This window comes from Motacilla alba, chromosome 4A (assembly GCF_015832195.1).
Source record: "Motacilla alba alba isolate MOTALB_02 chromosome 4A, Motacilla_alba_V1.0_pri, whole genome shotgun sequence".
Classification (NCBI taxonomy): domain Eukaryota; kingdom Metazoa; phylum Chordata; class Aves; order Passeriformes; family Motacillidae; genus Motacilla; species Motacilla alba.
Window position 1 is genome coordinate 5,559,321 of NC_052045.1, and position 23,471 is coordinate 5,582,791.

Below are 23,471 nucleotides of genomic sequence, written 5' to 3' on the forward strand. Positions count from 1 at the left end.
CAGCCTGGCTCCAGAGGGGCTCCAGCCCTCAGAGCAGCTCCATGGTCTCCTCTGGACTCTCTCCAGCAGCTCCATGTCCTTTTTGTTTTGGGAGGCAGCTCTGTAGGTGAGGTCTCACCTGATCAGGGCAGAATCCCCCCCTCCCTACTTCCTAGCTGGGATCAGCCCAGGCCTCAGGGGGTTCTGGGGTCCCCGGGGGCTGAGCAGGCTCCAGCCTTGAGCTGGTCCTGCTGGGTGTGCCCAGCCCTGCTGCTGGAAGCTTGGCATTGGCTTATCCCTATCCAGAATCCTGATTCCAACTGGGAATTAGGGATGTGCTGCCCTCAGTGGGGTCTCTCCTCTGTTCTCACCTCTGATGGATAAACCTGCCCCTCTTTGCCCTTCGCCTCTCGGGGCAGGTGTGAGGGATTCGAAGATGAGGGTAAAATTGCCTCCGGCTAATTTATGCAGATTCCCTCCCCTCTCCCTGTGCCCGCTGCCCACCCTTGGCAGTGCCCTGCTCCCTGAGCATCCCAAGCCGCGGGATTTGGGATGCCCTTTCTGCCCAACCCAACCTGGGATGCGGGGACAGAGGCAGCGGGGAGGCAGCACATCCCTGCAGGAGCCCAGGTGGAAAGAGAACAGGCCCAGGTGGAAGGAGGACAGGCCCAGGTGGAAGGAGGGTGGGCCCAGGTGGAAGGAGGATGGCCCAGGTGGAAGGAAGATGAAGGTGGAAGAAGGATGGGTCGAGGTGGAAGGAGGACAGGCCCAGATGGAAGAAGAACAGGCCCAGATGGAAGGAAGATGAAGGTGGGAGGAGGATGGGCCCAGGTGGAAGGAGAATGAACCCAGGTGGAACAGGACAGGCCCAAGTGGAAGGAGAATGAACCCAAGTGGAAGGAGAATGAACCCAGGTGGAAGGAGGATGGCCCAGGTGGAAGGAGGATGGGCCCAGGTGGAAGAAGGATGGGTCCAGGTGGAAGGAGGAGGGCCCAGGTGGAAGGAGGATGAATCCAGATGGAAGAAGAACAGGCCCAGATGGAAGGAAGATGAAGGTGGAAGGAGGACAGGCCCAGGTGGAAGGAGAATGAACCCAGGTGGAAGGAGGATGGCCCAGGTGGAAGGAGAATGAACCCAGGTGGAAGGAGGATGGCCCAGGTGGAAGGAGGATGAACCCAGGTGGAAGGAGGATGCCCCAGGTGGAAGGAGAATGAACCCAGGTGGAAGGAGGATGCCCCAGGTGGAAGGAGGACGGGCAGGCAGCGAGCTGTGGCCGCGCTTGCATCTCCGTGGGTGTTTTCTTCATTAAAATGCTGTGGGAAGAGGTTGCCTCGCCTGCCTCGGTGTTTGTTGCTCCTGAGCTGGAAGCAAGGGGCCTTTGTCAGGGAGAGTGGGAAGGAGTTTTGGCAGGAAGGGCTTTCCGTGGGCTGCCGAGGGCGTGTGGGCACCGGCCGTGGCTGTGGCTGCTGCCCATGGGTACTGAGGTTTTGGCAGGGGATTTTGGGTTTGATTTGGTGTCCCTTTTAACGGCCAAAGCCCTCTCTGTGTCTGTCACCTGCGTCTCTCTGAGGACCCCTCCATCCCCCTTATCTGCTGTGGGTGGTTACTGCCAGGAATTATCATCTGCCTCAGAACTGCTTTGATCTGCTGCTCCCGGAAAAGGAAAACACGCGTTTTCTCTCTTTATTTTATTTTAAGCATCGTTTATCAGCCTAGCAACACCTTTGGGTGAAGGGGTGTGTGGGCAGGGCCCCCAAACCTCTGAGGAACAGGCTTGGGAGCCCCTGGAAGGATGGGATGGGGGCGGAGGGGACCCCCTGTGCCCCCCAGGGCGGGAGGTTTCACAGAGCTGGGCATCCATCGGGTTCCTGATGCTCTCCCGATGCTCTCCGTGCCCCCAGGCAGGGCTTGCCGGCGCTGGATGTGCCTTGGAGGCAGCGGCTGAAATGGATGCTGCTCACTGAGCTCCTTAATTGCTTTTAGTTGTAGACTTATTAAAGAACAAGATTTAAATAACGTCAGGGGGAGGAAGGAAAAAACACCTCAATAAAAACAAGCTGAAGGATGGAGAGGAGAAGCTTCCCGTGGTGCCGAGCGGGAGCTACCCGGGAGGAGTCATCAGCAAAGGCTTCCAGGTTTCCTATTTTTCCTCCAAATCTGCTTTGAGTTTAAGCAAATCCCCGAAGATTGCCCATGAATAGTCATGCGGGAGCTGCCCCTGCCTGTGCTCCAACCGCTATCCCAAAAAACCAGATTCCTGGCAAAAAGGAGATGAGAAAAAGCACCAGGTTTTCCTTGAATATTCCTCATTATTCGGGCAAGGCTTGTAGACACTTGTGCTGAGATCTGATAGGAAAAGATTTGCCCAATTATGGAATGGAAACGGTCCCGGGGGTCGCAGCCAAGGGGGAGGGAGCGGCTCCCGTGCCCAGCCCGGGCACGACGCCCCTGCCAGGCAGGGAGAGCTGCCCCTGCCCCTCCTGGCACAGCCCCACACGTGTGGGTGTCCAACTGCGAGCAAAGAAAAAATAATCCCGAGCACCTGGGGGAAATCCAGCAGCGAAAAGGAGCCAAAACACAGCGGGAAAACTTCCCTTGATCACCCCTTGGTGTGCTCAGGGGTCGGGGAATGGGAGATGAATCCCAGGTTTGCCCTGAGTGATGGAGGCAGATCACAGGATTCATCCCAAGAAAACACCCTGGGAAGGGCGTTAGGAGAGGGACTTGTGTGTCCTTGAGCTAACTGGGATCATGGCAGGAGGTGGGATGAGGGTGCTCAGGAACCCAGCGCCAACCGGTGGCTCTTGGTTCGTCCTGGGATTCCCAGTGGGATGAAGGATTCACTCAGGGTTTGGAATTCACCCCAGATTGCCTCATCTTTGCTTGGTAGAAAAGACCTTTCCCCCAGCGAATTTTCCAGAAGTTACTCTGGACGTGGATGTTGGGATTTCGAATTTCAAAGGAACAAAGAGCCCTGGGTCACGCGTTCCTTTCACTGTATCCGGCAATTCCACCAGCCGTCCCCTTCTTTCCCTGGAATTCAGGTTTTTTCAGTGAAAACGCAGGAGGAAAAAAAAAGGGGGAAGAAGAATGAGATGGTGAATGAGAAGGGAATGGGAGAATGGGATGCTGGGAGGGCAGGAGCTCCTGCACCTCTGGAACCAAATGCTCTGGGTTTGGGGTCTCTTTCCTCTGTGCTCAACCCAAAACTGCCTGGTCCGATCCCAGAAATTCTTTTACCCGTGTCTGAAGCTGGGGGGAAAAAGGAGAGCAGGGATGTCCCTTGGCTCTCAGAGATGTCCCTTGGCCCACTGAGGGGTCTCTCGGATGACCAGGGTGTCCCTGTGGAGCCGGGAACGGCAGCGGGAGCGGGCGGGAAGGGGCTCGGCCGCACGGGGCCGGTGCCTGCCGTAGCTGCAGCTCGTTAAAGTCTGGCTGGAGGCGAGAGAGATCCCTCGATAAAGATGTGAAGCGAAATCGAGGGTAAGTGCAGCAATCTCCCAACTTCCCACCGGGGTGTGAGCGCCCGGGTTGTAAATAGGCTGGAATCAAAGACTCATAAACCATGCAAATTGCTCCGTGTGTGTTTGTCTGTCTCCTTCCCATGTCTTTGCCCCTCACCTCCTTCCTCTGAGTCTCTATCTCTCTATCTCGCCTCTTTCCATGAGCTCTGCTCTGCTCCCGACGAGCCTGTTCGGGCGAGGGAGGGACGCTTTAAAAGGCATTTTTGTGGTTCTGGGCAGCAAGTCAAAAAAAAATCTGCTTTTTTTCCCCCCCCCGCCACCCTGTCCCCCCCCCCCCCCCCCCCCATTCCAGACTCAGGGACACGTCACCCCAAACCTCCACAGCCATCAAAATAAACATTAATTAAGATATTTCCAGTGATCTTCACTGTCACAAATTACCAGCCCCACAAAAGCAGCGCTGCAACTGCTCAGGATGTTCAGTTTATCCCTTTTTGTGATTGCTGGGAGATAAAAGTGAATTTCTCCACTTTCCTCTTCTGCCTTTCAGCCCATCCTGCTCTGCACAGGGAGCCTTCAGCGGCACCACGGGGCTGAAAACATCCCCAAAACCCACATGGAGCGATATCCTAGTGGGAATCGTGCAGCCATGATCCACCTGAATGGGAGGATTCCAGAGCCTTGTGTTCTGCGTGAAGCTGGGATCCCCTCCTGGGTGCTGGGAGGTCGGGATGGGGTGTGGGAATATAAGGGTGCAGGGATGTGGTGGTGTTGGGATGTTGGGATTAGGGGAGCAGGATGGCAGGGAATGCTGGGGTGTAGGGTGAGGCAAGGATGCAGGGGATTGCAGGATCCAGGGAGGCAGGGATGCAGGGGATTGCAGGATCCAGGGGCACAGGATGCAGGGGATTGCAGGATCCAGGGAGGCAGGGATGCAGGGGAATGCAGGATCCAGGGAGGCAGGGATGCAGGGGATTGCAGGATCCAGGGAGGCAGGGGCACAGGGATGCAGGGGCACGGGGATGACAGGAAATACAAGTGCAGGGGTGCAGATGTGCAGGCGTGGGGATGCAGGGGATTAGAGGAGACAGGATGCAGGGATGCAGGGGCACAGAGATGTAGGGATTTAGGATACAGGGATGCAGAGCACAGTGACAGAGGATAGCAGGGATGCAGGGGCTACAAGAGTGTAGGGGTGTGTGGGTGCTGGACTGAGGATGCAGGGATGCAGAAACACAGGGATGCAGAGCCACGTGGATTCAGGACCACGGGGATACAGGCATGCAGGGCTATAGGATTGCAGGAGTGCAGGGCTATAGGATTGCAGGAGTGCAGGGCACAGGGGTGCAGCAGCGAGGGGTCCAGGGGGGCTGGATCTCCCTGTCCCGGCTCCCGCAGCCGCCCGGGAAGCAGCGTGGGCCGCCCGGAGCAGGCCGGCTGCCAGGAGCCGGAGCTGGCAGGGCAGGGTGGGGAAGCAGGAAAGGGAGCCCCGCTCCTCCTCCCCTCGGGGAGAGCTGTGGCTCTCGGCGGGAGGCTTGTGAGTACACTCAGACTCTCTGGAGCCTCCCATGTAAATCCTGGCAGGACGCAGCCAGCTCTGAGCTCATTCACGTGAGATCACCGGCTGGTTCGGGCCACGCGGGTGGGGACGTGCCGGGAGCTCCGCGGGACCCTGCCCCGGGGGCTGCCCGTCGCTTGGAGCTGCGAGGAGAGCTCGGCCCATGCAACCCCTCTCCCTACGCTTCCCTCTTACAGCAGCACCGTGCCCGTGTGGCCGCAGCCGGCATTCCCCAACCTCTGCAGACAGCCGGCAGGAACCTGCTGTCACACCGGGGTACTGGCTCTGATCCTGGGCATGGCACGTGGGACTCTGGGGAATGGCAGGTGTGACACTGGGGATCGGCCCTGGCACTGGGGATTGAAGGTGTGGCACTGGGGATCAGGTGTGACCTTGGGATGGGAGATGGGACACTGGAGGAGGCAGGTGTGACCTTGGGAATGGAGATCTGACCCTAAGGATGGCAGGACTGGCGCTGGGAATGGAAGGTGTGACACTGGGGATCAGCCCTGGCGCTGGGGATTGAAGGTGTGGCACTGGGTATCACGTGTGACCCTTGGAATGGGAGATGGGACACAGGAGGAGGCAGGTGTGACCCTGAGAATGGAGATCTGGCCCTAAGGATGGCAGGACTGGCACTGGGAATGGAAGGTGTGGCACTGGGGAACAGGTTTGACATTTGGGATGGGAGTTGTGACCCTAGGAATGGCAGGTCTGACCCTGAGGATGGTGAGTTTGACCCTGGGGATGGAAGTTGTGACGCTGAGGATGGAAATTGCGACACTGGAAGTGGATGGTCTCATCGTAGGGATGGCGGGTCCGGCCCTGGGGATGGCGGGTGTGGCACTGGGAATGGAAGATGCGGCCTTGGGAGTAGCGGGTCTGACGCTGGGGACAGCAGATCTCATCCTGGGGACAGCAACACTTGGATTTTCCACCCCGGCCGAGGAGCAGAGGCCACGGCAGGTGATGGAGCGGCCCTGGGAGCGGCGATGCCTCGGGCGCATCCATCGGCAGCCGCGTGTCCCGGCGCAGCCTCGGGCTCCCGGCACCGCCCCTGGGGTAGGACACAGCCCCAGGTCACCTCCCGCTCCTCTGCCACCTGCCCCGCTTTTCCTTCGGCGTTCGAACCCTGCGGGAGCTTTGTCTGCAGTTGCGACTTCCCCCGGCCGCTGCCGCTCCAAAGAAAACAGATCCGTGTGTTTGAAAATCTCAGCTTACACAGCATTCCTCCAGCTTCTGCTCCTTTTTGGGGCTTCTCCTTCTTCCTCTGGCTCGCTGACCTGAAAATGCACTTTGTGCTTTCCCTGGGAGAGGTGGATGAGGAGAGCTGCGGCATAGCTGCATATTAACCCCCCCGGATTTTCCCGAGGTGCCGCCGCCGCTCTCCCGCTCCGACAACTTTTTAATCGCTCGCCCCAGATAGACCCGATTGGATTTATTTATTTTCCCCCGCGAACAAAACCATGGCGTTTCCTGCGCTCCTTTCTGGCTCTTCAGGCCCCTTTCATGTCTCCCTGCCTGTGGAAGGACGGCCGGCCCCGCACACCGGGATGGCGGCGGGAATTTCAGCGGGAATTCCAGCGACAAGCTGCTTATCTTCGCTGCCAGGTCATTAAGGAGCCGGGGGTGCCTTTTGCAGGTCATTAAGAGAGATGTTGAGGAGTGACCTCGGCAGTGTCCCCTTGGATATTCCCGCCTCCTCCAGCAAGCTCTGCGTGAATGGATATATTGCTACCTCATATATATACATATATATATACACACACATAAATATATATAAAAACTTACATAAACGTATGTAAAATATACGTATATAATCATATTAAAATACAAACATTCCTATATCACATATAAACACATAAAATCCATATATACCCACATATAAATATATACCAATACATATATACCCACATATCTGTCTAAAACATTACATACACACACACACACACATATATATATATATATATATTTGTTTCCCCACCATAATCTTGTAATCTCCCACTGTGCCATTCAGGGCTGCTCCTTCTCCAGCCAATTTGAGGCATTTTCCTGATATTTTCAACAATAGTGGTCAAAGAGCTGAAGGCAGCTCCCCTGCACGTCTCACCTTTGTTCTTACAAGAGTGAGCGGATTCGCTTCTGGTGGGGTTTTTGGGATGCATTGCTTGGTTTTCTGGGAATATTGGGATGCTCAGGACCTCTCTGTTGCCTTCTGTCCACGCTTAGGGCGGCACCAGCTGCCTGCCAGGGATTTTTCTTGTTGTTTTTGTTGTTCCTTCCCTCTCCCTTTGTCTTTCCCAGGGCACAGCCAAAGTCATGGATTAGCTGGAGATGGGGAATGATGTGTCCTGTCCCAGAGAGCGGCAGGAAAGCAGAGCCAGGAGGGCTCAGCCTCTCTCACCCATTTCTGTGGCCTCATTCGTTGCAGCCAATATTCCTCCCTTCCCAGAGGTCCGGAGGAAAGGGAGCTGCTCCAGTGAGGATGTTTAGGATTAAACCTCTACTCCAGTTCCATTAAAGCTCATGATTAAAGTGCTGGACTGCAGACAATGCTTCCCTGACTTCCCAGCTGCTCCCCCAGCTCCCACTTTCCATCTCCAGCCCAGCCCCTTTTCAGCCACCTTTGAATTTTCCCCTTTCTTGCAGGGTTTTATTCTTTCTCTTTAATTTTTTTTTTTTCAAACCCCAAATCCATGAGTGGCCACTTCTGCAAGCGATAAAAATCTTATTCCCTGCCTTTGGATTTTTTTTTTTTCCAGGCAATTGTAGCTTGCAACACCTTAATTATTGCGGCTCTGAAAACCGGTTAAAGATTTTAATACTTCCTTCCCCAGCCTATTATGCAGCGACTTCTCAGCCCCATAAAAATGTTCCTCTGGAGCCCCACGGCCTCGTGCTGCTGCGTTTCCCTGCTCCATCCTTTCCCCATGGATTAAACACTCCCAGCTCCCCCTTTCCCTCTCCCCTTGGGGCAGGTGGGAAGCGCCCGGATTTCCAGGTGGAAAATGGGTTTTTTTTTCAAAATTGAAATCCTATGACACAGCCAGCAAAAAATGTTGCATCATTTTAATCAGGCAGCACATCTGCAGAAGGTGCAAGATTCCCGGAGCCTGAGCGCGGGAATGATGGGATAAATCACGGGAAAGGCGAATCCTTGACATCACCTTCATTGCTGGTTTTGATGCTCTGATTTCTTGGCTTCCCTGGCACCCATCCTGCCTGGCTGGCTGTTATTCCATGGGTGCAAGGCTCTTTGGATGTCTCCATGCATTCCATTAAAAAAAAAAAAATCCCTTTTTTAAAAAAAATTTGGTTTTTGTGAGGATTTTTTTTGTTGTTGTTGGTTTGTTTTAGTTTTGTTTTTGTTTTTTTTTTGTTTTATAGAAATTTGGGTTAATCACGAATTTTGGTCCCATCTCAGCAGGGCTCCTTGGAAAAGCACTTTCCAGGGAGAGGGGCTGTGCCTCCGCCAGGGTGTTGGGGATCCACGTGCCAGCCCGGTGGGATCTCATCCCTTTCATCCTACAAAACACTTAGGGGGAATATCTCCCTGGTCCCACGGTGCCTGTGGGATGAGAGAAGTTTATTCCCCACCGATGTTTTATTTAGGTGAGTTTTAAATAACTCCAACGCTTTCCTGGGGGAACCATCCCCCGGATTTCTGCACTAAGCACTTTTTCCTGGTGTTCAGCCGAATCTTTCTTTTTCTTTTTCTTTTTTTTTTTTTTTCCTTTGTTTTATCCCATTTCTCTCTCTCTCTTTTTTTTTTGTTTTTTTTTCCCTGCTCTGAAATTTCTCAGGTAATTTAAATGTGAAGTGGCTGTGGAATACATTGGGCTGCAGCTCATCACTTGATGAGGGGCTGATTGGGATCGGAGAGACTCTGCCAGCAGGGAGGGAGGTGGGAGAGCCGGGAATTTTGGGAATGACGCCGGGTGTCACCAGTCCAGTCCTTTTAGAATGGAGCAGGTAAGGGAAAATCACCCAGACCATCCCCAAAAATGTTTTAATGAGGTTTCAAGGTGAAGAGAGAGGAGAGGGAAGCCAAGAGTCCGGAATCCACATGGTGTGGGAAGGGCACAGCAGGAATTGTGGGAAGAGGGCATGGATTGGGGATGAGGCAGCTCCTGGGCCCCAAAAAGGTGAAGAATTTGGGAATTCAACAATGTCCTTTCCTGTCCCTCACCATTTGCAGGTGAGGACTCTGGGGAACACCAGGTCTGTGCGTGGCTCTTGGATCCCTCGTGGAATGGGAGCCTGGAGCAGCACCCCAGGACGGAGCTGTGTGGGAGCCGAGTCCCCCAAAACTCCTGACATCCACGTGGGAATGTCCATGCCAGACCCAGGAAAAGGGAAGGGAGGTGGAAATCCCAGTAACTCCTTATGGAAGCACAAGGATCATCCACCCGGCCTGGGATTTTGGGCATGGATGGGGTTTGTGGTGCCCTGGACCTGCTCGGAGCCCCCAGGATATGGATCCATTCCTTCTCCCACCTGGAGCCCAGCCCAGATCCCGCTGTCATGGGTGCACCTGAGGCATGGAACCATTTCCCATTTAATTTATTGGGTTTTTTTTAATCCCTGAACCAGCCCTGGTTGGTCACCACCAATTCCTTCCCGTGTCTGGTGGGAAAACCAGGTGCTCTGCTTCCCTGGGCAGGTGTTTCCTGCTGGGACAGCACCAGGAGGGCTCGGAAGGAGTTTTCCCACTCTCACACCCCTCCAAGGTGTCCCGCTGCCCTGGGAGAGCCCCGTTCCCGTTCCACGGGGCCTCTCCCACCTCACGAGTGTTTGGTTTGGTGTTGCTGGCGCGTTCCGGGGCGGGCAGAGGCCACAATCCGGGTTTTTCCTGGCGTGCCAGGCGTGGCTGTGCCGTGGCACTCTCCGTGAAGAGGTGACCTTTGGAAGCTCGTGCCCGGCTCAGTCGCCTGCTCCTTTGGGATCCTTGAGGGATTTCCACCTCCCTCATCCCAAGGATCCACATCCCACTGGGGCGAGGCCACGGCGTCTGATCCCAAAGTGTTCCCAAAGGGATCCTGTGCTCTCCTGGCCGGGCGGGGGGGGTTTGGGCACAGGGCAGCTGTGGGGGCATCATCCTCCTCCTCCTTTCCAAAGGATTCCCGGGCTCCCGAGCCCCACCTGAGCCGGAGCCGGGAGAGCGGCATCGCCATGGCAACGGGGCCTGGTGTCAGCGGCGGGGATGGAGGGGCAGGGAACGGGAACGGGCAGGGAACGGGAACGGGCAGGGAACGGGAACGGGCAGGGAACGGGCAGGGAATGGGCAGGGAACGGGCAGGGAACAGGGCAGGGAACGGGCAGGGAACGGGGCAGGGAACGGGCAGGGAACGGGGCAGGGAACGGGCAGGGAACGGGCAGGGAACGGGCAAGGGACGGGGCAGGGAACGGGCAGGGAATGGGCAGGGAATGGGCAGGGAACGGGCTGGGAACGGGGCAGGGAACGGGCAGGGAACAGGCAGGGAACGGGCAGGGAGCGGGCAGGGAACAGGCAGGGAACGGGCAGGGAACGGGCAGGGAACAGGCAGGGAACGGGCAGGGAACGGGCAGGGAACGGGAACGGGAACGGGGCAGGGAACGGGAACGGGAACGGGGCAGGGAACGGGCAGGGAACGGGGCAGGGAATGTGCAGGGGACAGGCAGGGAATGGGCAGGGAATGGGCAGGGAATGGGCAGGGGACAGGCAGGGAAAGGGCAGGGAACGGAACAGGCACGGAAGGGGGAATGTGCAGGGAATGGGGCAGGGAACGGGCAGGGAATGGGCACAGAATGGAACAGGCAGGGAACGGGCAGGGAACGGAAGGGGGAATGTGCAGGGAACGGGCAGGGAACGGAGCAGGGAATGGGGCAGGGAACGGGACAGGGAACGGGGCAGGGAACGGGCAGGGAATGGGGCAGGGAACGGGGCAGGGAACGGGCAGGGAATGGGCAGGGAACGGAACAGGCACGGAAGGGGGAATGTGCAGGGAACGGGCAGGGAATGGGGCAGGGAATGGGCAGGGAACGGGCAGGGAACGGAACAGGCACGGAAGGGGGAATGTGCAGGGAACGGGCAGGGAATGGGCACAGAATGGAACAGGCAGGGAATGGGCAGGGAATGGGCTGGGAGAGAGGAAATGGGCACGGAACGGGGCAGGGAACATGTAGGGAAGGGGCAGGGAACAGAACGGGCAGGAGAGCAGGAACAGGCACGGAAGGGGGAATGGGCAGAGAACGGGGCAGGGAAAGAAGGAACAGACAGGGAATGGGCAGGGAATTGGCAGGGAACAGGCAGGGAAAGAAGGAACGGGCAGGGAGCAGGCAGGAATGCAAGGCCCCTTTCCCAGGACACAGCTGGGCACCCAAATATATTAAAAAATTCACATTTTGTGATGTTTTTTCTCCTCGTTCCTCAGGTGTTTCCCTCTCCTTTGGATCAGGATGGCTCCAAGAGCCCAAATCCCACTGCTCACCGTGCCCAGGGAGCCCCACACCCCACGTGCCACCCCCAGCTTGGGGTTTTCATGGAAAAGACAGAAGAATTACACTTAAAACCTCAATTTTTAATAAATTTTATTGATATGGAGCCAATTTGACCCCGATTGTATACTTTTTTTATTATTTTCTCAATAGAAACGGAACTGGCTCCACCATTTTTTAAAATTTTTGAGCTTTAATTTGAATTATTTTCATAAAAACCGAAGGGACTCGGGGAGGGGGGTTTGGTTTATTTTTGTACTCCAGAGTGACTTTTTTGTTTGTTTTTCAATTTTCTCAACACAAATGAAAGCGACACCAAAATTTGTTGGTTTATTTTTGTAACAGAAAGGAACTGGCTTGAGGGTTTTTTTTAAAATTTCCTTAATAAAAAGTGAACAGACTCAGGAGGGCGTTTTATTTTATTTTGTTTTTATTTTATTAATAGAAATTAAACCAACTCCAAAGGGGTTTATTATTGTTCTTGTAATAGAAAGTGAAGTGACTCCAAAGATTTTCTTAACAGGAAGAGAATTAATTCTGGATTTTGGCTCCTCCCTCCTCATGGACCAAATAAAAACCCATCAAAAATTATAAAAACTCCAAAAAGTCCAGAACACATTAAAAAAAAAATGCCATGGAAATAAAAAGCTCACTGTAAATAACATTTTAAAAGAACCTCAAAATCCCTCAAAAATAGAAGAAAATTTTTAAAAGTTAAAAAGAAATTAAGGAAGAAAAGCTCCGGAGAATTCTGGAAATGAAAAATAAATTAAAAAAAAGTTGAAAAAAGTTCAGAAGACTTAAAAAAATAAGAAAACTTAGGAAAAAAAATTTAAAATCTAAAAAAAAAACCACCTAAAAACCATCCCAAATCTCCCAAAGCTTAAACCCCCCCTATAAAACACCAGAGAAGAAAACAAATCAAGAATGTTTTTGAGGCTTTAAAAATGAAAAAAAACTTCAAAAAATAAAAACCTTCAAAAATTAAAAAGCAAATACAAAACGGCAAAAAGTCAAAGTACTTGACAAAAAAATCAGAAAACTGAAAAACGACATAAAAAAGTTTATAGAATCAAAAATTGGGAAAAAAAATTTAAAACCCTGTAAAAAAGTAAAAAAACCCCTTCCAAATCTTTAAAAAAAGATAAAAGGAAAAATATTTTTAAATGCTTAAAAAATTCCAAAAGTTTCAAAAACATCTTCAAACAAAGTCAGAAAAGTCAGAAATTACTTAAAAAACCTCTAAAAAAGTAAAAAGAATTGAGAAATCTTTAAAAAAACAGAAAAAAGGTTAAAAAAACTGAAAAATGCTCAAAAAAGTAAACATTTTTTAAAAGCCCTTGGAAAAGCCCCAAAATATTGAATGATCTTTTAACAAACCCTTCAAAAAAGTAAAAATATTTAAAAATCTTTCAGACAACCCAAAAGGTCGAAGAAGTGGAAAAATCTTTTTTTTTTTAATGGGGGAAAATGAACAAAACCTTTGGAAAACCGTAGAAAAAATAAAATAAAATAAAATTAGAAAAACTTAATTAATTTTTCTTAAATTAAAAATTTAAATAACCTCTAATCCGCTGGAAAAAAAAACCTCCCAAAGCGGTGGAACACTTTTAATCCCTCCCAATTTTGGGGATTTTGGGGAATATTTCGGTTTTGGGAATATTTTGGGAATATTTTGGGAATATTTTGGCAATATTTTTGGGAATATTTTGGGAATATTTTGGGAATATTTTTGGGAATATTTTTGGGAATATTTTGGGACTATTTGGGGAATGTTTTTGGGAATGTTTTTGTGAACATTTTGGGGATATTTTGGGAATATTTCGGGACTATTTCGGTGCCGCCGCCGCTTCGGGCATAGCCGGCAGCGTCCGCTGGGGGGCGCTGTAGGATCGCGGCTGAACGGGAGGGCGAGGCCAAGCGCGGCGCGCAGCGGGGGGCTGACGGGCTCGGCGGGGATGGGGACGGCTCGGTGCGGCGCCCACACCGGCGCTCTGCCAGCTCGTCCCCAACGCTGTCGCCTCTTCACCTCCCCCGGTAACCCGGTAGCGACGGGCGGCAAGCGGGGGGGGGGGCGTTAAAAAAGCAAAAATCCTCCGCGCTCCCCTTAAGAACCCACAATGGGCGTGCCCTCCCACAAGGCCCCCCCCGCTCCGCTCAGCCATTGGCCGCCCGTCCGGGCTGTCCGCGCCGCTGCCTGCGCGGAGGGGTAGAGCGGCTGCCGCGGCGGGCGGCGCCTCAGTCGGTGCGGGGCGGGCGGAGGCGGCGGGTGGGGAGCGGAGCGGGAGGAGGCGGCGGCGGAGCGTGATGGGCGCCTGACGCCCGGCCCGTCCCGCCGCCGAGGGACGATGGCGCGGCCCCGCGGCGGGCGGTGGCTGCTGGGTGTCCTGCTGGCCCTGTGCCGCCTCGCCGCGCCGCTCGCCAAGAGCCTGGAGCCGGTGTCGTGGAGCTCCGCGAACCCCAAGTACGTGCGGCGAGAGAAGGGGGGGGGTCGGGAGGGACGCGCCTCGCACCCCCCGCGGGGAAAAAGGCACCGAAACCGCGCTCTAAACGCGAATTCGAGGGAAACAGCGAGGTTTTTAGGGTAAAATCGCGCCCGGAGGCTGCGGGCGGCGAACGGAGCGACCCCCGGCTGAGGACGGACCCGCGGCGCCGCGCTGCTTTTCGTACCAAAAAACCCCCAAAACCTTCTGCCTTTTTTTCCTCCCCGTTTTTAACTATGCTTTCACTTTTCGCAGCTTTTCCTCTCTTGAAATCCGTTTTTGTTTTTGAAAACCACGTTTTGTTTCTTGATTTAAATTTTTTTTCTTTTTTCACGCCTCTTTTTTTTTTCTTTTTTTTTTTTTTTTTTTCCCTCGCGGATCGCCGGTTCCCTCCAGCGTTTGGATTTATTACCTTTTTTTTTATTATCATTATTATTGTTTTTTCCTGGGTTTTCTCATCCGAAATCAGCCGCGGAGGAAAGCGAGGAGATTCGTTCCGCCCCCACCTCGGGCTGGGTCCGAACAAAGCGGGCGGTGGGGCTGCTCCGCCTGTAGAGCCACCTAAATTCTATAAATTTATATATTTTTATATCAATCTCTGGATATGGACTCGGCTGCCGTGCAGGAACAATATGAAGGGCGAGGAGGAGGAGGAGGAGTGGGGGTGTTTGGTCGCCCTTACGCCGGGGCTGGTGGTCAGGATGGGTCGGTGGCCCTTGTTCAGCTTTATCTTGTAGATCATAGAATGTTTATTTATCTTACCCCTTTTTTTCATTCAAAAAATTCCTGCTTTTAGCCTGCTGGTTTTTTTTTTTTTTCCCTCACCACACGTCTCAAGGTAAAAAATAACCCAAAAATAATCCAAAGAGTTTTTGAGGGTTGGAAAGAACCGAAACAATTTGGACAACCTTCCTGCCTGGACACGTATTCCAACCAAATGTTTATTTCCTCGGTTTCTTGGTGGGGAAAAAGGAACTTTGCAGGCACACTTTGCGTGTCCCCAGCTCTGGAAGCGCCGGGACGGCGGCTCCGTCACTTCGTTCTCCTCCGAGTGTTTTTCCTTTCCTTTCTTTGGGAGTTGTGTCACTTGGCTGGGAGCAGAGAGAGCCTTTTCCCTCAGGGATTGCCCCGCTGGATTCGTGAGCTTGGTGAGGGGCAGGCAAATTGGTTCCAGAAAACTGAGTTTTTATTTGGGAAAAGGCAGCTGGAGGTGGAGGCGGCTCCGGCTTGGTGCTGGAGGATGCCATGTCACCCCTCTTCCCTTCCTCATCCTGGGTTTTCCTTAAGCTCCTGAGGACTGGGAAGCTGGGAGGAGGCCGTGGCCGTTGGCTGGCACAGGGGTGACACTCCAGGACTTCCCGCTGAGCCCTGGAGTGGTGGCCTTGGAGATGTCCCTCCCTGCCCAGGGAGAGCTTGAGGGGTTCCTTGGTTTTCCCGAACTGGGAGCTTGGTGGTTTTCTGTTCCCAGTTTTTGGGGCTCAGCCTTTCTGGCCTTTGGAGCACGCCTAGTTCGGAGCTCAGAGCTTGTCCGGATTCGGTTTTCCCCCAGATCGGATCTTGGTGGTTGCCCACTCTCAATTCTCTCTGAATTCAGGGATTGGGGTTGTCCACCCTTGGTTTCCCCCAAATCAGAGATCCGAGTTTGTTTGCTTCCAGTTTCCTCCCAGTTTGGAGCTTGTTGGTTGCCCGCTCTCTGTTCTCCCCAAATTCAGATCTTGGTGTTTGTCTGCCCTCAGTTCTCCCCCATTTAGGAGCTCGGTGCTTTTCCACCCCCAGTTCTCCCCCAGTTTGGAGCGTGGTGCTTTTCCTCCCCCAGTTTGGAGCGTGGTGCTTTGCCACCCTCAGTTCTACCCTGCTTTGGAGCTCGGTGGTTGCCCACTCTCCATTCTCCGGGAGTTTAGAGTTCGGGGGTTGCCTGCTCTTGGTTGTCTGAGCTCAGAGGTTGTCTGCCCTAGACCCAGCTTTCTGGGAATGTGCCGTCCCGTGTGGGGCTGCTCCTGTGGGTGCTTCCCCATCCCTGTATCCCCACAGGGACAGGAGAGAGCGAGAGGCGCCCGAAACGTCGGCGTTTCCACCCAGAAATGCCTCTGCCGGGACATGCACGGGCAAAACCCATGGAAGTGTTTTGCCTTGGTGGGGACTTTCGGGGCCTGGCCGTGATCCCGCTCAGATCCCTCCAGCCTGTGCCCCTGCGGAGCGACCCCGGATCCTCGTGTCCGGGATCCGTCTTTGGGATCCGTCGCTTTCTCTCCCGGCTCCGAGCTGTGCCGGCTGCGTGGCATCGGCCAGAGCCTCCTCACGGCCGCTCCCAGCAAACCCAGCTGAGGAAACCAGTCTGGGGATTGGTGTGCTGGGCAAAGTCCGGCTCCAGCTGGAGGAAAGCTCATGCTCTTGGATGGATTGGGATTATCGTCCAGATAGATCCGTAAAAACCCTTCGCCACTGTACTTGGGCTTCCAAGCCCCTTCCTGGGGCAATGCCGGGGCTGTGCCAGCCCCCATCCCATTCTGCTGAGCTTTAACTCTTGTTTTTAGAGTAAAGAGAGCTAAAGCCTTTAAAAATAACACAGCTAAGTGGAATTTTCCAACGAATCCGAGGAGCAAGCGTGGCGCTCCGGGCCCGGCCAGCCTCAGCGCGATTGCTGTAAATAAGGAAAATATTTTCCTGCCCTTTCTGGGCAGCTGGGAGCCGTGGGCTCCCTCTCCACCAGCAAGTCTGGGGCTCCTGGTGTTATCAGAGGGATGCTGATAACACATCCGATAGATGGAACGATTTCCTAATCGAGTTAAGCCAGGCTTAAGCTGTGTGCTGGGTTGGGAAGCCCAGGTCGGCTCCTGGGTGTGTGTCCCAAAGCCAGAGATGAAATCATCACCCACTTCCCACTGCGAGGATGCTGGGTCTTGAAAGAGAAAAAAACAGGCCTAGGAACGGTTTTGTTGGAAAAAGTGATAATTGTCTCAAACCTGTGCTTGGGATGAGCTCACCCTCGGAGTGAGCTTTCCCTGGGATGCCTGCAGAGCCCTTTGGAAGGGGGCTTGCAGAGGCAATATGGTTTAATTTATTCCATCGTGTCCAAGGGGGGCTTTGGGGAAAGTGCTTCTGGGATTTACTCGTCCCCTTTGCTGCGCAGCCGGGGGCGGTGGGAGCGTGCTCTCCTTGGACAGCCGGGAATTGCCAGAGGAATTCTGGCTAAATCCTTTCTCAACTCCCTCGGCTGTAATTTGGGAGAAATATTGACCCTGGTGGGCTCCTGTACCGACCGTTAAAGGGAAACATTCCTAATAAAATATGGTTTGGAAAATTCATTTCAGGCTGGAATTCGCCTCCCCAGAAAGTATTTTAATAAGGAGGTGGGGGAAATGGGACACATCATCCACGCTGCTCCGGAGAACGCCTCCTTTCGCCTCTGCTTTTCCCTCTTCCCCTTCCAGAAAGTTTTGCTCAGTTCCAAACTTGTTAAAAACCAAATAAATGCATTTATTTAAGAAAAAAAAAAAGGTGAGGGAAAGAGGAAAAAAAAAACCCAGACAAAAGTCTAATCCTTCGTGGTATTTTTATTCTGCCTTTAATGACATGATGGTGTCCCATGGAATTCTGTCAGCACTGGGGTTGAAGCCTGGCAGATCTTTGCCTCTTTTAATGCCGTTTTACGAGGGACAAAGTGCTTGTGGGAAGGCTGTTTCCGAGGGGAAAGGCTGGCCTGGAGCTCTGGAGCAGGGGGCTCGCACTTGTCGGAGCAGATGGAATGGAATTACAGGAGCCGTGGGCGCAGGAGGCGCTTGCGATGTCAGGATTTAGGCAATAGGGAAAACTCGCTGCTTATTTTTAATTAAAAGTAATTTCTGACTTGTGGACACTCCCCCTTCCTGAGGCTGAAAGGTGGAGAGTGGGTTTAAACTAAAAAGATGGAAAGTTTAGGTTGGATATTGGGAAGAGATTCTCGGCTGTGAGGGTGGGCAGGCCCTGGCACAGGGTGCCCAGAGAAGCTGTGGCTGCCCCTGGATCCCTGGAAGTGTCCAAGGCCAGGTTGGACAGGGCTTGGAGCAACCTGGGCTGGTGGAAGGTGTCGGGGGGGGGTGAGGCTGGATGGGCTTTAAGGTCCCCTCCCAACCTAAGCCATTCCAGGATTTATGATTCTGTGTTCCCATCAAGAATCCCATAACCCCTATGTGCACCCGGGCCTTTCCTGGGCTTTGCTTCATCTCCAAAGGCTGGCTTGGGCAAAGCAAGCCCGGACAGCCTGTTTTCCAGTTGGAGTTTCCCTTTGGAAGGGGGGGGACCCTTTGCTGGGTGCCAGGCCTTTGGGAGCCCTCCCAGCTCCTGCTCCCCACAAGGCAGAACCCTCTGTGCCCAGCCCACGTTTCACCGCAGGCATTCTCCCTGTGCCTCTGCCGGGGAAAGGAGCACCCAGGGCTCCTTGCGGGTCGTTTGGGAATGACTTCATTAACTTAAATTAAAAAAAAAAGGGAAGGCAGGGCTGCGGCTCTTGCAGTAGCAGGGTAAATACCGCTGGATTCCATAAAATGGATTTAACTGCTTCCTTTAAAAGAAAAAAAGAGCCGTGATGGGGTGGCTGATTGATTGTAAAAGGAGCCGGAGCTTTCTCCGGAGCAAAACAGCTGCTGCAGCTCCTTGGATCCGCCTGGCAGTGGGGCTAGATGGGGCTTCCATGGGCCTTCCATGCCAGTTCTGACTGGGAAGGGCTGGCAGGGGGCTGGCAGGAGCTGCTTTCCTCTGCTGCACCTGGGCTCCTGTGTCGCTTTGGGGTCTCAGCTGTGCTCTTGAATCCTCATCCCAGACCGGCTGGATGTGGCAGGGCGGGATGTGCCTGTGCCCTTGGTGGTGTGGCCAGGTGAGCTGGGGTTCCCTCTGGGCAGCTTCACGAGGTGTTCAGGGGTTCCCCCAAACAGCTTCACTGGGGGCTCAGGGGTCCCCCCAAGCCCTGTCCGTGTTTTTAGGGATCGTGGGGTTGCGAAGAGGCGGAGTGCACGAGTAGTCCCTTGCATGACGTCCTTCAGGAGCTTTTTGGATTGTCCCCTATAAACCAGAGGCTTAGCAGTGGGGATGATCCCTTGTTTCCCTGTAGGATTTGTATGTCCCAGCTTCCCCCCAGCTTTCCCATAGCTTTGTGCTCGCTGCCCCTGTGGCAGGGCACCCTGTCCTTGGCGCAGCAGTGGCCGTGCTGCTGGGGAGCCTGTCTGCCCAAGGAGTGCTGGACTCCGGTGGGAAAACATCTTGGAGCGATCAGTAGCACATGCTACTTGGAGTCTGGCAGCTGGAATAGGGTGGGGAGAAACAAAGCTGATTCCGTTCTGTCTCTAATTAATGATTGCTGGGATCAGGGAGCAGGAGCAGGACTCGCTCGGCGCTATCGCGGCGTCACATCTGGGCAGGAATGCGCGGCCGGGCTGTGGGGCTTTTGTTGTGCAGGGCTGAGGGAGAGCCCAGCTCCTTGCTGGGCTCCTTGCTTTTCCCCTTCCCATCCCTTGCTCTGGGTCGGGTGGTGTGGCGGAGAATCCTGCTCCGGAGAGCAGGGGGGGTGGTGGTGCTGGTCCTCCTGCTTGTGGAGAGGGTCGGTGCAGTCCCGGCATCCTTCGGGAGGGGTTTTCTTGCCCCTTGTGAGTTGTCTCCTCCTTGATCACCAGCTCACGGCTGTGCTGAAGCGTCGGGGTCCCATCTGTTGTATAACCCTGCTGATCTGCTCAGGGCTGTGCTGGAACCTCTGGATTGCATCTGCAGCTGGAGCACCAGAGCTCAGCTTGTGGCTGTGCCGGAGCCTTGGGATCCTGTCTGTGGTTGGAGCAGTGGTACTGGGCTCATGGAGTGTCAGGATCCCCACCCTGCTTGGAGCCCCAGTGCTCTGCTCACGGCTGAGCCTTGGAGTCCTGGCACTCCTGGCTCCCCCAGCCTGTCCAGGCTTGGTCCCAGAGGAGTCGGACAAGCCAGGACTAAACGTCCTGCTCGGTGAGGCTGGATTTGTGCACAGTGGGGTTTTCCTGGCCCCTGCCCTTCCGTGGAGCAGGTTCTGCTGGAGCTGGAGTGCAGTCTGCGGGCAGTCCCCGGAGCGTGGCTCGGGGGCCTCCAGTCCCTCCTCCCTGGAGGATGAGGGGACAGGTTTGGGGGGTTCCTGGTGGTGTTGCAGTGAGCAGTGGCTTCTCTGTGAGCTCTCCCTGCCGGAGCCCCCGGGCGGGATCCGAGCCGGCTCAGGTGCCGGCGTGGCAGTGCTGCCCCGGCCGAGCTGAGCTGAGCTGAGCAGCTGCACTTCAAAAATGCCAGCTATTTATAACCCTGGCTCGCCTGCTCGGGAATAACCTTTTCCTACCCGCAGCCAGCCCTTCCCAGGTGGGCTGCTTGCCCTTTCTGAGGCCATGAGACCCGGCTTTTCCAGGGGGGCTTTGTGAGGGCAGAGCCGGGGCTTTGGTTGGTGTCCAGCCGTGAGCTCCCCTTGGTGTTTTTCAAAGGCTCTGTCCCTCTGTGGTGCTGTGCCCGCACGTGTGTCATGTCTGCTGGGGCTGGGCTGTGGTGTGAAGCCTGGAGTCACCTGGTTTGACATGGATTGGCCCTTGCTGGTGCCAGCGTGGAGGTGCCAGGGTGGGATACTTGGGAGACACTGCACAAGCTGTCCCAGCTCCTTCTGTCCCAGCACCTTCAGGTCGGAGTTTGGGAAGCTCCCTAGTTTAGGGTCCTGGCTGGTTTTGGTGGCACCCAGGGTTGCGCCACTGCTGGTGATGGGACAGGAACATCCCACTTCCCAGCAGTCCCTTTCCTTGCCCCTGGCATTCTACTAGGATGTAACAGCTGCCCTGCCTGTCTTTTGTTATCCCACCTCTTCTGAGTAGATACTTTGGGAAAAGCAAAGTGCCTTTTCATGGCTGATGAGCTATAAACCCCCTTACACCATTCCCATTGATCCCAGAGTGTGTCCATGTTTTCCTTCTCATTAGGCTGGGCAGCGTCTGCGGTTGCTCGCGCAGGGCTGAGGCTCGGCGCCGTCTCCTCTTTGCCACCGATTTTTCCCTTTTAATGGATTTCTGAAACGTGGGAGCACGGCCTGGCGTGCGGGTTGGCAGGCAGGGCTGGCAGCCTCGGGATGCGGAGGGATGCAGGGATGCGCTGGTGCCGGGCTCCGTGCTCTTTGTCTGGGCTTGCTGTAGTATCGCAGCCAAACGCGAGAGGGAGGGACGCAGCCCCCTACTCCCACTGGGATTTCGGGGGGCAGATCCTCAGTGGGGTTTGGAAGGGGAATGGATGGGCACAAAGGCACCCCCGTTAAGGCGGGGTGGCCGGTGTTCCTGTGCGGGGGGTCGGGCGGCTCCCGGTGCCGGCAGCGATGCCGTCGTGCCCTGCCTGCGGCCGGCCGGGAGCATATGGAAAGGATCTGGGTGTAATATCCCGGGCTGCTCCGCGGCTTTGCTGAAGAGGCCACTTCAGCAGGGGACGCGGCGTGGTTAGTCCTCCCAGCTGACACATCCCAGGCCTTCCTCCGACTTGAAAGAGCTTGAGTTCGCCTTTGAATCTGAGGATTTATAGCCCTTTTAGGCCTCTCCAATAAAAGCACTGCTCCCTCCTCAGACAGAGCCCACCGTCTCCCTCCTCCGGGCTCATTATCCCGGGGATTTGTGTTGCTTGCTCTCGCTCTGTTGTTCGCTGCTGCCGCTTTCTTCAGATGTGTGGCCGAGAACTTCAGAGCAGAAAAGCCGAGCTGGAGTGGCCGCGGGGCCCGGCCTCGCTCCAGGTTGGAGCAAGTATGGATCCACATGCAGTGGTGTTCCCAGAGAGAACCCTTATCTGCTGATGATCCCCTGCAGTTGGCGAGCGGCAGTTCCTCTTTGTTCTGTCTGTTCCTCAAGGATTCTGAGCAAACCAGGACGAGCTCCCATTTCATGGAGAGCTTCAAGCGAGTGTCTGTTCCGTATGTCCATCCCATCTTCCTCATCCTGGCACATGTAGACATTGGAGCATCCTCAGCCCCACAGATTTCTGCTTTCTAGAGGCCCCTCAAGCCTCAAACTGTTTAAAGGGAGGCTTAGGAAAGAGGCCAGAGAAACGACATAATAATTATTGTATTACAAATTGTTTCCTTTAATGGGCCCTGTCGGATCGCTCAGTCTGCTAAACACATTGTGCCCTCCCCCAGCCCCTTCCCACTGCTCCAGCCTCCCCTCGAAACCCTGGCCTGCCAGAAAATTCCTCCTGGTGAGGAGCTGGGGTGGTGGGATGAGGGATGGGGCTGTGTGTGCATTCACCTGCTCCTTTGGTTCTCCACTTGTGAGGGGAGATGGGGTGGCTCCACTTAGGAGTGAGGATCCTGTCCCTGCAGGTTCCTGCCTATTCCCCATGCTCCAGAGTTTTGTACTGCTCTCAGTGTTGCATATTCCAAGGGCTTTTGTCTGGTGGCACCCTCAGCTGGTTCTCAGGGCTCGTGGACATCGACTTAAAGACCTCTTGCTGTGCAAGGGCTCCCTCCCTCCTGTTCTTTGCTGGCATTCTGGTGTGTGCTGGCAAAGGCTCCCAGGCAGCTTTTGGGCAGCTCCCAGCCCCAAGGGCTGTGGGGAGTAAACAGAGGAGCCACCAGTGGCTCTGTGAATTTTTTTGTTGCCCCCCAAAGAATGAACGTGTTGGAATTGGGCAGCAGGTTACGTTTCTTCAAGGCCAGGCAGCAAATATGTTTTAAATTTGGCAGCCGACAGCGGAGAACGGGTGGGAGAAATTTTCCAGGTATTGCATTACACTTTCCCCTGAAAGGGCTCTGCTTTGGGGCTGGGGATTAAAGGGAGGAGAGGAGGGGGACCCCTTCTCTTTCACGTACTCGCAGCCCCGCTCTGAGGGTGCTGGGACTGGGGTGTCCTCCCTGAGTGCTGCCTATCCTGGGTGATGCCCGCCCCGGGTGATGCCCATCCCGGCTGAGTCAGGCCCTGCTCGGGGCAGAGCTGTGCTGCGGGGGATGATCAGGATTAATTTTTGGGCTTCCTCCCTCTGGGTGCGATGGGAAATTTCCAGCGTGCTCTGGGCACCGCCCCGGCCTGCCAGGCTCTGCCTGGCCCCCCTCCCCTCCCCTCCTCTCCTCTCCTGTCCTCCTGTGATGTCTTTAATAAATGCTTTATGCAAGAGCAGACCTGGGATCCACTCCCAGCACGGACCTGGGGCTCAGCCAATTAGTCAATTATTTCAAAAGAAGAAATTAAAAAAAAAAAAAAAAAGATGAAATGTTATTTTTGTAAAGGAAGGTCTGGCCCGTGGCTCAGCCAGCAGCCCCTCTCCTGTGGGAAGAGCTGGGGTGGGGGAAGATGGGGAAGCTCTGCACATTCCCTCCCGCAGTGACCACAGCCTGCAGCTGCTGAATTCCCTGTGTCCCTCTCGTGTCCCCCCCATGTCACCAGGACAGGGAGCTGCCCCTCACACCAAGGAAGGGAGGGGGTCTTGGCAGTTGCCTGTGCCCCCTGCTCCGGGCTGTCCCTCCCAGCCTGTCCCTTGTCCCTGGGCAGTCAGGTGGGTGGTCCATGAGTGTCC

The 23,471-nt window shown here is 54.6% G+C and overlaps 2 protein-coding genes across 5 annotated transcripts in view; both read left to right on the top strand.

Moving 5' to 3' along the window:
- Positions 1 to 4,999: 4,999 nt before the first annotated feature.
- On the top strand, positions 5,000 to 9,427 carry LOC119695214. Of its 4 annotated transcripts, none has more exons than XR_005255095.1 (5): positions 5,000 to 5,054; positions 5,199 to 6,612; positions 8,429 to 8,613; positions 8,805 to 8,973; positions 9,200 to 9,427. XR_005255095.1 is itself a non-coding variant. In XM_038123226.1 (4 exons), the coding sequence occupies exons 1-4, from the start codon at positions 5,686 to 5,688 to the stop codon at positions 9,201 to 9,203; spliced, it is 678 nt and encodes a 225-aa protein (XP_037979154.1). In that variant the 5' UTR covers positions 5,007 to 5,685; the 3' UTR covers positions 9,204 to 9,427. The 4 variants fall into 4 exon arrangements, 1 of the variants encoding a protein (XP_037979154.1); XR_005255094.1 differs by having other exon boundaries at positions 5,007 to 5,327; positions 5,810 to 6,612; XR_005255093.1 differs by having other exon boundaries at positions 5,007 to 6,612.
- Positions 9,428 to 13,712: 4,285 nt separating this feature from the next.
- The window catches only part of EFNB1 (ephrin B1), a 48,525-nt gene continuing 38,766 nt past the window's right edge, over positions 13,713 to 23,471 (top strand). Inside the window, exon 1 of the mRNA XM_038164773.1 lies at positions 13,713 to 13,942. Within this exon, the coding sequence (XP_038020701.1) occupies positions 13,827 to 13,942 (116 nt within the window). The 5' untranslated portion in view covers positions 13,713 to 13,826. The remainder of the gene's footprint in view (positions 13,943 to 23,471) is intronic.